This window comes from Lactuca sativa, chromosome 2 (genome assembly GCF_002870075.4).
Source record: "Lactuca sativa cultivar Salinas chromosome 2, Lsat_Salinas_v11, whole genome shotgun sequence".
Taxonomy (NCBI): domain Eukaryota; kingdom Viridiplantae; phylum Streptophyta; class Magnoliopsida; order Asterales; family Asteraceae; genus Lactuca; species Lactuca sativa.
In genome coordinates this window covers 187326627-187340296 of record NC_056624.2, presented here as the reverse complement: position 1 = coordinate 187340296, position 13670 = coordinate 187326627, and the positions used below count along the sequence as shown (strand labels likewise).

The following is a 13670-nucleotide window of genomic DNA, read 5'->3' as shown; positions in this document are numbered from 1 at the left end:
GCGCCGATTAATCGGCTGTCTAAGCCGATTTTTACAACACTTATATATATATATATATATATATATATATATATATATATATATATATATATATATATATATATATATATAGGGAAAAGTGAGTATGAGGCCGTAATACATGCAACCTTAGGTGTGGAACCTTCATAACGCTGTCGTTTTGGTTTAAATTATTAACCCATCGCATGAATTCCTTGTTTTCTACTTGAGCCCTAATTTTTCATTAATTATCAATTTTTTTATTACTGATTATCTATGTTTATGTCTTTTCTATCTATTTCGTCCTTGCTATCATCATTTGGCTCTTAATTCTCCTATTCTTCCTTAAGAACCATATGGGTTGGGGACAAAATAATTACAGGTTTAGCTTCTCCCATTTTCTTCGTATTGCTCCCCAATTGCTATCTTATATAAGCAAATTAAATCTTATATTCGATTCCTTCATTTTCAATTTGACTTCTATTTCCGCTTAGTCGGTCCCCCCTGAAGGTGAACATTTTCATCGTATCTTTCTTCCTTCCCTTGTTCCGATTCTAGGATTTTGGATGTTGAAAGATAAGACGCAGGTCCCCAATCCATTTCTTGATTTGAACTTTGTTTTTCATGTTCCAGTGGGTAATATAATAATATATTATGGTAAATTAACTTAGTTGTGGTTTGAATATGTTGCAAAAATTTGCAATAGCATGTCAAATTTTTATTTAAATTATATAAAAGTTGTATTAGATTGAATGACTTGTACACAGGAAGAAGTCAAGTGACAATATATGTCTCATAGTTCTTGCTTATCGAAATGCTCAATAGGTGTTTGATGTAATGTCTAAATGAATTAAGCCACTAAAAATACATAATATAAAAGTTTATTATTTATGTAAGGTGCATTTAGTTGAATTTATCCATCTCTTAAAAGAAATAAGCCACAAAAACATGAAGGTTAAAAGTTTGCAATGTATATTTCAATCTGTTAGCTGTGTGTATATGCTATTTAAAACTTTTCCAATTTCTATGACAGTTAAGGATGCTTCTGGACGGAAGATTATGCAAGAATTTAGGATGTTTGACAAATGGCCAGCTACAAGAAGAATGGACAAAGATTAGACTATGAAAGACCAACAACTGAAGCTAGCAACTGATCGTCAGAGTACCAACTCATAGCAACCCAATTTTGGCTACTTTGAATTTTTTTAGTTGGTGGATTATTATTTTTTAGCGTGGATTTTTAGAACTTTAAACCATTTGCTAAATTCTATCTTTTAGTTGGTCATTTCTAAGTTGAGTTCTTTTCGTTTGGGGGATTGTATAAACCAATTTTTAAGATGTTTCTTCTCTTGTTAATTTTCTTAGGTGTTTTAATTGTAAATCTATAAACTGAAAATATTTTATTTTTTGGGACAGTTAGCTCAGAATATTGTATTTAGTTCTGATAACAAAGACCACATTATTTGTTATGTAAATTGTTATAACATTCTTACTTGTATGAATTTTGATATATATATTCAAATATTCCAGTTTCATAGTTTTGTCAATTTATTAAAGTATGATATTACTGTAGCAACATATCCCTACAAATTTATTCTTTAAATATTATTAAAATTACTAATAAATACGTTCAAATGTCATAAGGTGACTTTGAAAGTAACTTTTGTAAGCATTTATAAAGTTAAAAAAACCATCATCTAAGAAACAATCACATACATTAACTCTAATAATTTAATCTATATTTACATCAAGAGATAAAAACCATTAAACGAAATCCCAGTTGCATTCATTCATTAATATTTCATGTTTCTAAAAGCTTTCAATGGATTAATATAGATATTAAAGTTGCATAAATTAACCAAAAATTTTTGTAAGCTCTCTCTAAGGAAAAAAATAATGGTGTATGATGTAAACTGATGCATCTATAATGAGCAAAAACCAAACACAAGATGCACAACATCCTCCCAGCATCAACAAGCAACACATGAAGTCAACAAAAAGAACCCATCCACTTGATTACACAATTTCATCACTGTTTTTCTGCTACAGATTCATCCACCTGATAATAATTAATATAAGTAGGACGCAATGAAATCATGAATAATCAAATAAATATTACAATTACCTTTCTTTTTGGACAACCAGTGGCGTAATGACCTAGTCCTTGGCAGTAAGAACATGTTCTCTTTTTCTTCACGTTCTGTAAAGAAGACTTAATTCTAGTTGCATTTTTAGGACGCCCTTTCGTATTTGTCGGAGCAATAGGATCCCGGACAGATACAGATAATTGAGGCATTATATTTACTTGAGAAATTCCCATGTAACGATCTTGAGACACATTCTCAAATGCTTTAGGCTTTTTCCGAATCTTTTGATCTTCTAAAAACTTTATCACGAAACTATTGAATTTTTCTATCTCTGTAAGGGAGTCACTTGCTTGTTCGATTGCTTTATCACAATTTGAACGAACACACCATAAAGTTAAGGCACTAACTCCATTTTCACAATTCACATCTTCGAGTCCAATGCTTTCAGTACCCACCTTATACCTAGCGCTAAGTTTCCACCTTGGTAAAATATAGTGATCAGGAAGATTTTCAACATGTCTTTTCTTCATCACGTAAAGGCTATGCTTACATAATATTCCATATGTTTCATACTTAGCACATGAACACGTGACATTCACATGATCCATAAAATGAAAGATAACAATTCTCCAATGTCTTTTATCAATATCCATTTTCCCAACCCTATATTTGATTTCTTTTGTGGTTTTACTTAAAGTCTCATGAGTTAAATTACAATTAGCTTCTATCCATTCTTTTTTGAATACCTCAAAAAAATTTCTCGTATAAAACTGGCCTGCTTTTGCTTCTATCGGATGAACAGAAGAAAGGATTGGACTGGAGTTCATGGTCTTAAAGTCTTCATCTTCTTCGGCGGCCCTTCGAGAGTCAACTGCTTTATTATATTGGAGTACAAATTCATTCAACATGGTCTTGGAATTAACAAATCCATCAAAAAATGAATGAATGCTATCGCTTCTTCCACTCATAGTCATACCAGCAAAGAAAACATCTTTCAAGAAAGCTTTGGCCCAGTGTATTCGTTGGTTATACATATCGGTTATCCAACTGTTAGTTTCGATGTTATACTTACCACGTAAAACTTCCCAATTGGTTTCAAATTCTTCGGTTGTATCACTCTTTACCCACTGTCTATAAGATTCTTTAAAATCACTATAACGGGCTATAAGTGGCCGAAGATGTTCTAATTCATGCTTCTTAATGTGCCATGCACAATAGCGATGACGGGTGTTTGGAAACACTTTCTTGATTGCATTACCCATAGCTTTATCCTGGTCTGTTATCATTGCCACCGAATACTTGCGAAACATGCAGTTTAAGAAATGCTCAAATAGCCATCGAAAAGTTTCTTCTTTTTCATTTTCTAACAATGTACCACCAAACAATATAAACTGACCATGATGGTTCACACCAATAAATGGAGAAAATGGCATCTTAAATTTGTTGGTCATGTATGTGACATCAAACACAACGACGTCCCCAAATTTAGTATATGCCTCTCGTGATCTTCCATCAGCCCAAAAAAACATTTTTTGGAGACCAGTCATCAAACAAATCCATAGCAAAATACTAGTTACTGTCTATTAATGATTTATCTTGAAAATGTTTGATCAACCCATAGAACTCTTTACCTTTATATTGTTTTCGTTGCTCTGATAAAACATCAGCACATTGCTTTGAGGTAACATCGGCATCATATGGAGTTTTCATTGTATTTACAGCCTTTTGATTTGACAAGGCCTTAACCCTGATTGACCTAGTTCCACCATAAGAGACTTGCATGCCATTGAGCGGTGTATTATTCATGAGAACGATGTTTCATTACTTTGGTAGGAGTTGTACTCAAATTGTGATTGTGTGTGTCGTTAAGCACATCGACAAACCATTCACCATCTTTTCCTTTTGATATCCGGAGCATTGCTTTACATCCAGTCCTCAAATTTCTACGACGTTTCTTAGCAACTCCACATAAACTATTACCCTTCAAACTTTTAAAGCCTTGTTTATTACACACATAGCTCTTCCGATAAGGCTCATTTGTGGTTTTATTTTTAAAGCTCCAATGAACACGAATACCGAATCCATGTAAAAAGGCATATTGGTTATAAAATGTATATGCATCCTTAGGTGTACTGAAAACCTTCCCCATAATACTTAGATCCTTAGCTTCATCTTCATCACATGCAAGATTCACAATATCCTCATTTATTTTTTCAGATTCAAATGTTGATTCCAAAGAAACATTCGCATCTATATCTTCGATTGTATGTGTTGCAAACGACTGATTAGCTACTGGGCTTTCAAAATCCATGATCTTAACTTTTTATAGGTGTCCGATGTTATTGAATCAAATTCAACCTAAAACAGAGAACTGAGTAAGTCAATATGAAAAACAATTAATAGCTTTTTTAACAGCATGTTGGTACCTGGTAACTTTGATAACCCACAAAATTAATGAGGATGAATGATAAAACAACGCTCTATGTAGGTTAATCTAGTAAAAAAAAATATTAGTGGTCATAGAATTCAAAGTTGAGAAGGAAGGGTGGGTAAAATTGATAAGGAACCACAATAACAAAGAAAATTAAATTAATTCATACCTGGTCGCTTGGATTAAACGATGCAATTGAGGATCTGATAGCTTATTTTATTTCCTTATTTTTATTAGTTTATTTTAGATTTTTAGATCTTTTTATCATTAATGCATTGTATTTTATTTATTTTTCTTTAGTATGGATCGTATCGGGTGCTTGTTATCTTGCATGAGATATTTTGTAGTTTTTTTCGGTGCTTGTTGCGGTTGCGGGTTGATTGGAGACGGGCTTAGTGGGCTCCCGATGCATTATTGGGCTTGGTGGAATCAAAGAAGAAGAATTGGGCTTTGAAAGTTATTGGCTTAGATTATTTGGGCTTGTGAAGATGGATCATAAAATTCAAATTTTGGGCTTGGAGCATCCATTTGGTGGCTAAATGATGATTGGTGCATTTCAAATTACATGGACAAGGAGGGGGACCAAAGGAATCTTTGGTAGTGGAAGGGTGGAGTGGCTTGGTGGACCAATAGCATTACTGCAACATTTGCGCGGGTGGAATTTTCGTCGCGCGGGTACCCGCGCAACTGCCCAGTTTGGGCATTTTGGTCATTTGGCTTGCCATAACCCTTGGGGATCAGATCTAGAAGCTCATTCACGTTTTTCCACCATTAGAGACCTGCAAGAGGCGATTTTGGGAGCTAGAAATCATTTCCTTTCATCTTTCCAAATCTTAGGTAGTTTCTTTATGCAATTAGATTATTGTTCTTGTTACTTTGTTGCCATGAGTGGCTAATACTCTTATTTGGTTGACTTTGGCTGAAAACCAATGAATGTTTGTGGGTTTTGAAGGATTTATGTTGATTATTAATTTATTCCATGTTTATGATTCTAGTTTGCAATTCTTATGCTTATTTGATGCTTTGATCATGAGCTTAGTATTTGATTGAGCAATGGTTGATTTATTTCATTGATTTTGCATTGGATCATTGAATTTATCTAGAACAAAGGCTTTATGATGGTAGAAATCATCTCTAGCTTATGAATCATATCTCCTTTATGGATGTGTAAGCATTTGACATCCTCTAGGAATTGGGGATTCCTTCATTCTTAAGGCTAATTGATTTCTTAGGATTAATTGCTTCAATTGAACCTTGATCTTAATTAAGAAGGTGTTTTGTGGGATTCCCCAACCTCCATACCACCTATGAGGAATCTTGGCATATCATGCTTCATGATTGCTATAACCAATTTGGGATGAAGGATAAGCTTTGTATTAAATCCTAATGATAAACACACAAATGTTCATTGTGTTGAATTGCGTTAGTTAACCAATTATTCCCAACCTTTGAGCATCTCATCAACTTGCTTAATTGCAAGGTTTTTAGTTATTCAAGTATTTTAGTTTTCAAGTAATCCAAAAAACCCTCTTTTAGTTTAATTGTAGTTAGTTGGTTTTATTTCACTAGTTCTATTGAATTGCATTAGTGATTGAATACAACCATTTCCCCGAGGATCGATACCCCTTTTTACCATTATATTACGTTTATTTAGCAATCAAAGGGTGTAATTTGCTTGTTGGGCTTGACATCCCATCAAGTTTTGGCGCCGTTGCCGGGGAAATTGGTTATTGTTATTTGATTGTTTATGCCTAGGTCTACAAGAACCGGTGAACTACTCTACAATCCGGAAATTGAAAGAGAAGCAAAAAGGTTGAAAAAGTTAGCCAAACAAGCAAAGCAACAACAACTAATTCAAGCTTCTTCCTCTTCTCCACTAATCAACATAGAAGATCAAGTTCATACTTCAAGTGATACCGACACCGAACCGAGTTCTCCAATTGTTGGTCATTCCTTTGAAGACATTCCGTTTGAAAACCACATAGCCATGAATCACACTCCACCTCATAATCCCAACCCAAACCCAATCAATCAAGATGCCAATACCCCACCCCATCAACCAAGACAACAACCACAAGAACCTCTCATTGATATGCCACCTTGGAATCAAGCCCCTCCTCAAAACCAACCTAATTATCAACCACCACAAATACAAAACCAACACTTCCACCAAAACAACCAACCTCAAAAAAATGCTTTTCAAGTTCAACAACAAGTACATTACCCAAATCAACCCAATTACCAACACCCTCCAATGTACCAAAACCCAATGTACCCACAACAACAACCTCCTTACAACCAATACCCTAACTACCAACCTTATCCACCACCAATCTACAATCCCCTACAATACTCTTACCCACCTTATCATCAACCACCCAATTACTTGCAACAATATCCCAACAACCCCAATCCACCCAATCCCCCTCAAGAGTTGACACTTAGACAAATGATGGAAACGGATGTTACTTATACACCTCTTGCTATTGTTTATCCCGCAAACCGCCGAGGGATTGAATTGAAGTCAAGTTTCATCCATCAACTTACCAAGTTCCATGTTTTGGATAGAGAAGACCCTCAAAAGCATTTGAAGTCCTTTCATATGATATGTGTTAGCATGTTGCCCGACAATGTGACATTGGATGATTTCAAGTTAACCGCATTCCCGCTCACCTTGGAAAACAAAGCTAGAGAGTGGTTATTCAACTTACCACCGAGATCTATTCACACATGGGAAGAGTTACTCAAGGCCTTCAATAGCAAATTCTATCCCACCTCCCGCATTTCAAGTCAAAGAAGTGACATTTTGGGGATTCGTCAAGGGGAAAATGAAACATTTCATGATTTTTGGGAGCGCTTCAATAATTTGTGTACAAGTTGTCCTCAACACAATATACCCGAACAACTACTTCTTCAACAATTTTATGAGGGTATGAATGAAAAAGATTGGAGGATGATTGATGCTTCAAGTGGTGGTGACATCTTCAACAAAACCCCTCACGAGATCCGATTACTTTTTGGTACCATTTCTCAAAATCAAAGGAATTCTGGGACTCGAAATGACATGAAGAGAAATTATACACAAGTGGTTGGTGAAGTTGGCAACACTCAACATTTGGAATCAAAGCTCTTGGATTTGACTAATGTGTTAAGTCAACTAGTGGTGGGAAGTGGTCAACAATTGATGGCATGTGGTATTTGTGCAATGACGGGCCATTATACGGATAAGTGTCCCACACTTGGAAGTGAACCGAAAGATGTGAATGCAATGGGCGGATATCAATGTCAACCAAGACCCGCGGGATTTCAAAACAATTTCAACCCAAATTGGAGGAATACCCAAAACAACCCTTATCCACCAAAGCAAAATCCACCAAATCTTTTGATGAGACCCCAACATCCACAATACCAATCCCAAAAACCTCTATATCCACAAAATTCTTATAACCCTCCAAATTATCGACACCCTCCACAACAAGGTCAATCAAGTGGTAACCATCAAATGAACCTTCAAGAACTTGTTACTTCTCTTGCTCAAAGTCAAACCCAATTTCAACAAGAAACCAAGAATACTTTCTCCAACATTCAAACACAAATTGGAGACTTGGCAACCGCTCTCAACAAGATAGAACAAAGGGGTAAACTTCCATCAAAAACCGAGAAGAACCCCAATGTGAGTGCCATCACCTTGCGAAGTGGGAAAACACTTAGAGAAAGTCAACCTAAAAGAGTTTCAAGAGAAGACGAAGATGAAGTGATCATTGTGGAATCTACAAAAGTTGTAGTTCCTCCAAAGGAACCGGTTGTGCCAAATGTTGATCAATCTGATCCTTCCAAAAAACCCATCAAACCATTGGTCATACCACCACCTTTTCCATCTCGGTTGGCGTCCTCAAAGAACCAAGAAGAAGAGAAAGAGTTTCTTGAGACTTTCCGCAAGGTTCAACTCAATATTTCACTATTGGATGCCATTAAGCAAATCCCACGTTACACCAAATTTCTTAAGGATTTGTGCACCAACAAGAGAAAATTCAAGACAAATGAGAAGATTCAAGTAAATGCAAATGTATCCGCGGTCATCCAAAAGAAGCTTACACCCAAATGCAAAGACCCAGGAATGTTTGCTATACATTGCACCATTGGTGATTTACATGTTAAAAGTGCCATGCTAGATCTTGGAGCCTCAATCAATGTCATGCCATACTCGGTTTTTCAATCTCTCAATGTTGGACCTTTGGAAGAAACCGGAGTCATCATTCAATTAGCGGACAAGTCAAGTGTATTTCCAAGAGGAGTGTTGGAGGATGTGTTAGTACAAGTTAATCAACTTGTTTTTCCGGCGGATTTTTATGTCATTGATCTAGAAGAGAAGACTCCTTCCAAATCATCTATGATCCTCCTTGGAAGACCTTTCATGCATACCGCTCACACAATCATTGATGTCCATAAAAGAAAGATAACTATGGAGTTTGATGGAGAAACCATTCACTTCAACATCTTTGAAGGAATGAGGTACCCTAGTAACATTTCTCCATTGTATCGGGTTGATGTGATTGAGCCAGTAAACAGGATAAGCCCTAATGTATGCACAGACAAGATAATCATGGAAGATGATTGTAATCCTAAGAGGGAACCTCAAAGAAGATTGGATCCTCCAATGATGGAAGTGGTCAAGAAGAAGATAATTAAAAGGTTCAAAAGGTGAAAAGAGAAGAAAAAGGTATTTCATGACAAGCACATCACCCAAAAACACTTTATTCCGGGTCAAAAAGTTCTTCTTTATCATTCACGCTTAAAGCTATTCCCGGGAAAATTGCGATCTCGATGGCATGGACCTTTTATTGTTATAAAAGTGTTTGATCCTGGTGTGGTTGAAATCAAGAGTTTGGAAACAAACCAAATCTTCAAAGTGAATGGGCACCATTTGAAACTATTTTATGAAGGCTTTGACACGGGAGAATTCGACAACGTAACAATGGAAACACCGATTTACGAAGGTTGACGGAAGCGGGGCTATGTCTTGGCAAAGACGTTAAATAAATGCATTGTGAATAAATAATCTCCGCTTGAAGTTTTGGGTGTTTCTAAACTTGAAGTTGGCCAAAAAAATAAGCATATAGAAGTCTTCTAGTGATTTTGGTGAAGTTTGAAAAATTCCAAAAATTTGACTTTTACGCGGGTGCCCGCGCAGACTTTGCGTGACCGACCCCAGCCGCACAGGTCCCGAGATCCAAATTACACCAACATGGGGTGCTCTCTGATTGTTGCGCGCGGGTGCCCACGCAGCCGTTGCGCGACCGACCCCCAGCCGCGCAGATTCCGAGTTCCAAATTACCCCAACATGGGATGTATTCTGACATGTGCGCGCGGCTGCCCCCCACCCGCGTAAAGTTTGCGAGGGTACCCGCGCACAGTGTTCTAAAAGGCGCGCCATGGCGGGCGCCATGGCGTGAGGCGCGGCGTCGCCGTTTCGAAAAGCTTCATAACATTGCTGTTAGGTGTGGCGCGTGGCAAGGCGTGATATGGCGTGTCATGGCGCGTTATGGCGTGTTATGGCGCGTGTTTTTTCGTTTGAGACACGTTTTTTTGCTCTTTTTTATACCTTTTCTAATCGGACATACAAGTATTGTGTTTTTTATTAACTTTCTGTTATTAGTTGTTGATATAACACTTCTAAAAACTAGATATATTTGATATAAATTTATATTTATGCGGTAATATAATTATAAATTAATACAAAATCGCCGTCTTACATCACACCTTGAAAAAAGTCATGGCTCGCCATAACTCGTTAAGTTTGAGGCTTGGCCTTGCCGCCACGCCATGCCTCACGCCTTTTAGAACCTTGCCCGCGCAAATATGTCATTTCATAAGAAAATTTCGAGCCATTTCATATGCATCCTTTGCGCGACCAAGCTTTCATTCATGTGTATTTAGGCGGCCAAGAACTCCATCCAAGCATCATTATGCGACCCATGGGTTGCTTCCATACCGTCCTCGCATGCCTCCTCCTCCTTGATCCCGATATGATCCTTCCTTACTCTCATCCTAGGCATTGAGGACAATGCTTAATTTTAAGCATGGGGTGAGGTATTTCTTATTTTTTTTATTGCATTTAGGTTGTATATTGTTGCATTTAGAGTAAGTCATTTAGGTCACTCATAAAAATTGCATAAAAAATTCAAAAATATTGCATATTTTCTTTCTTTCTTTTCTAATTTTCATACTTTTTAGATGCATTCTAGTTTAAGTTCATGCATTTTTGTTCTCTCTTGTCTTCTCATCCCTACAGATACCATAGCGCCGAGTCATAATTATTGAATCATAGATTGGTCCCGGGTCTTGATATGGAATTCCTTGTATTTGATGAATGGGACATGTTTTGAGCCTCACAGACCACTTTGAGACCGCTTGTGTGGGGGTCAGATGCAGGTAGCTTGATTGGGTCTAGGTGCGGAGGGATGTGGTTGGTCATGCCAATGTGTGCGAGCAAAGACTAGCCCAGTAATGTATTTTGAAGACATTGAAGATATTGATGACTCGCATCTTGGTTTTGGAGGGAGTATCCCTTAGTACTCCCGAGTCTCGTCCGAGCCTTGCTTAGTTAGATTCTCACCACCTTTTTAGGATAGGTTATCATTTTTCTAGGGGTCTAGAGTAGATAGTTAGATAGATTTTGTTTATCACACCTTGCATTGAGGTGCTTGATGAACTTTGAAGTGGGTCCCCCAATTCACATCTTTTGGGACCAAGTTTTTTCGGTAACACCCATTTTTGAGTCATATCCCACCCTTTTTAGTTGATCTTGGCACATTGTCAACGATTATTAGGTGTTCATGTTAGCCTCCATCCTATGTTACATGGTGAAATTCCTTAGACCTTCAAAGAAGAAAGACAAAAAAAATGAAGAAATTGGAAAAAGTGAAGACAAAAAGAAACAATGAAGAGGATTAAAGAAAAGCAACAAAAGCAAAGAAGAAAAAAAATGAAGAAAAAGAGCAACACAAAAAGAACAAGATTCCAAGTTCAAGACTTATGTTATATATCTAGTTTGCAAAAAAAAAGTGTCAAGCAGCGAATGTGATTGAAGACCCAATAACAGAAGTTCAAGATTGAAGATTTAGGTTGTTAGGTTTAGATTTAGGTTAAGTAGATTTTTTATTATTTTATTTTATTTTTAATTTTTGGTGAGAAAAGGCCCCGACGATGAGACGGTAGACTGTAAAGGACAGTACAAGGGAGAAGCCTCTGAAACCGGATGTTTGCCCGGAGGCCGTGCTGCAAAACCCTATTTCGTTACTATACACTTTAGCCTGACAAATGTAGGAATCATCGTGTGTGAAGAGGCGCCTTTCCTTCGTGCACTATGGTCTACATTGGTGATTTAAAGTGCCCCCACTGGGCGCATCTCTGTTTCTTTTGTCTTGCACACCGCAACCGCATCCAACCGTGATCTATTCGCCCATCAAGTGGTTGAGAATGTGGATTATGGTTCTAAAGCGGGGAACACTTTGAAGATCCGTAGGGTCCATGAAGGACTAATTCTGACCATGTTGACTGATGTTGACCAAGTTCTATGGTATCTTTCTTTTTCCTTTTTAGATAGTTCATCCCGAGCTCATTTTTAGTCTTATTCTAACTTGAGGACAAGTTAGGTTTAAGCTTGGGGTGATTTGATAGCTTATTTTATTTCCTTATTTTTATTAGTTTATTTTAGATTTTTAGATCTTTTTATCATTAATGCATTGTATTTTATTTATTTTTCTTTAGTATGGATCATACCGGGTGCTTGTTATGTTGCATGAGATATTTTGTAGTTTTTTTCGGTGCTTGTTGCGGTTGCGGGTTGATTGGAGACGGGCTTAGTGGGCTCCCGAGACATTATTGGGCTTGGTGGAATCAAAGAAGAAGAATTGGGCTTTGAAAGTTATTGGCTTAGATTATTTGGGCTTGTGAAGATGGATCATAAAATTCAAATTTTGGGCTTGGAGCATCCATTTGGTGGCTAAATGATGATTGGTGCATTTCAAATTACATGGACAAGGAGGGGGACTAAAGGAATCTTTGGTAGTGGAAGGGTGGAGTGGCTTGGTGGATCAATAGCATTACTGCAACATTTGCGCGGGTGGAATTTTCGTCGCGCGGGTACCCGCGCAACTGCCCAGTTTGGGCATTTTGGTCATTTGGCTTGCCATAACCCTTGGGGATCAGATCTAGAAGCTCATTCACGTTTTTCCACCATTAGAGACCTGCAAGAGGCGATTTTGGGAGCTAGAAATCATTTCCTTTCATTTTTCCAAATCTTAGGTAGTTTCTTTATGCAATTAGATTATTGTTCTTGTTACTTTGTTGCCATGAGTGGCTAATACTCTTATTTGGTTGACTTTGGCTGAAAACCAATGAATGTTTGTGGGTTTTGAAGGATTTATGTTGATTATTAATTTATTCCATGTTTATGATTCTAGTTTGCAATTCTTATGCTTATTTGATGCTTTGATCATGAGCTTAGTATTTGATTGAGCAATGGTTGATTTATTTCATTGATTTTGCATTGGATCATTGAATTTATCTAGAACAAAGGCTTTATGATGGTAGAAATCATCTCTAGCTTATGAATCATATCTCCTTTATGGATGTGTAAGCATTTGACATCCTCTAGGAATTGGGGATTCCTTCATTCTTAAGGCTAATTGATTTCTTGGGATTAATTGCTTCAATTGACCCTTGATCTTAATTAAGAAGGTGTGTTGTGGGCTTCCCCAACCTCCATACTACCTATGAGGAATCTTGGCATATCATGTTTCATGATTGCTATAACCAATTTGGGATGAAGGATAAGCTTTGTATTAGATCCTAATGATAAACACACAAATGTTCATTGTGTTGAATTGCCTTAGTTAACCAATTATTCCCAACCTTTGAGCATCTCGTCAACTTGCTTAATTGCAAGGTTTTTAGTTATTCAAGTATTTTAGTTTTCAAGTAATCAAAAAAAACCCCTTTTAGTTTAATTGTAGTTAGTTTAATTTCACTAGTTCTATTGAATTGCATTAGTGATTGAATACAATCATTTCTCTGAGGATCGATACCCCTTTTTACCATTATATTACGTTTATTTAGCAATCAAAGGGTGTAATTTGTTTGGTGGGCTTGAC

At 36.9% G+C, this 13670-nt stretch overlaps 3 protein-coding genes across 3 annotated transcripts; 1 reads left to right on the top strand and 2 right to left on the bottom strand.

Moving 5' to 3' along the window:
* Positions 1 to 2026: 2026 nt before the first annotated feature.
* Positions 2027 to 3613, bottom strand: LOC111889516 (protein FAR1-RELATED SEQUENCE 5-like). Its single transcript, XM_023885667.1, has 2 exons — positions 2123 to 3613; positions 2027 to 2056 (listed from the first exon to the last, which is right to left on the bottom strand). The coding sequence occupies exons 1-2, from the start codon at positions 3611 to 3613 to the stop codon at positions 2027 to 2029; spliced, it is 1521 nt and encodes a 506-aa protein (XP_023741435.1).
* A 269-nt stretch (positions 3614 to 3882) lies between these two features.
* LOC111889524 (protein FAR1-RELATED SEQUENCE 7-like) lies at positions 3883 to 4395 on the bottom strand. Its single transcript, XM_023885677.1, has one exon. It carries the CDS (start codon positions 4393 to 4395, stop codon positions 3883 to 3885), a length of 513 nt encoding a protein of 170 aa, XP_023741445.1.
* Positions 4396 to 7579: 3184 nt separating this feature from the next.
* LOC111889533 (uncharacterized) lies at positions 7580 to 9220 on the top strand. The gene has a single exon (XM_052769011.1). The coding sequence runs from the start codon at positions 7580 to 7582 to the stop codon at positions 9218 to 9220; it is 1641 nt and encodes a 546-aa protein (XP_052624971.1).
* Positions 9221 to 13670: the final 4450 nt, after the last annotated feature.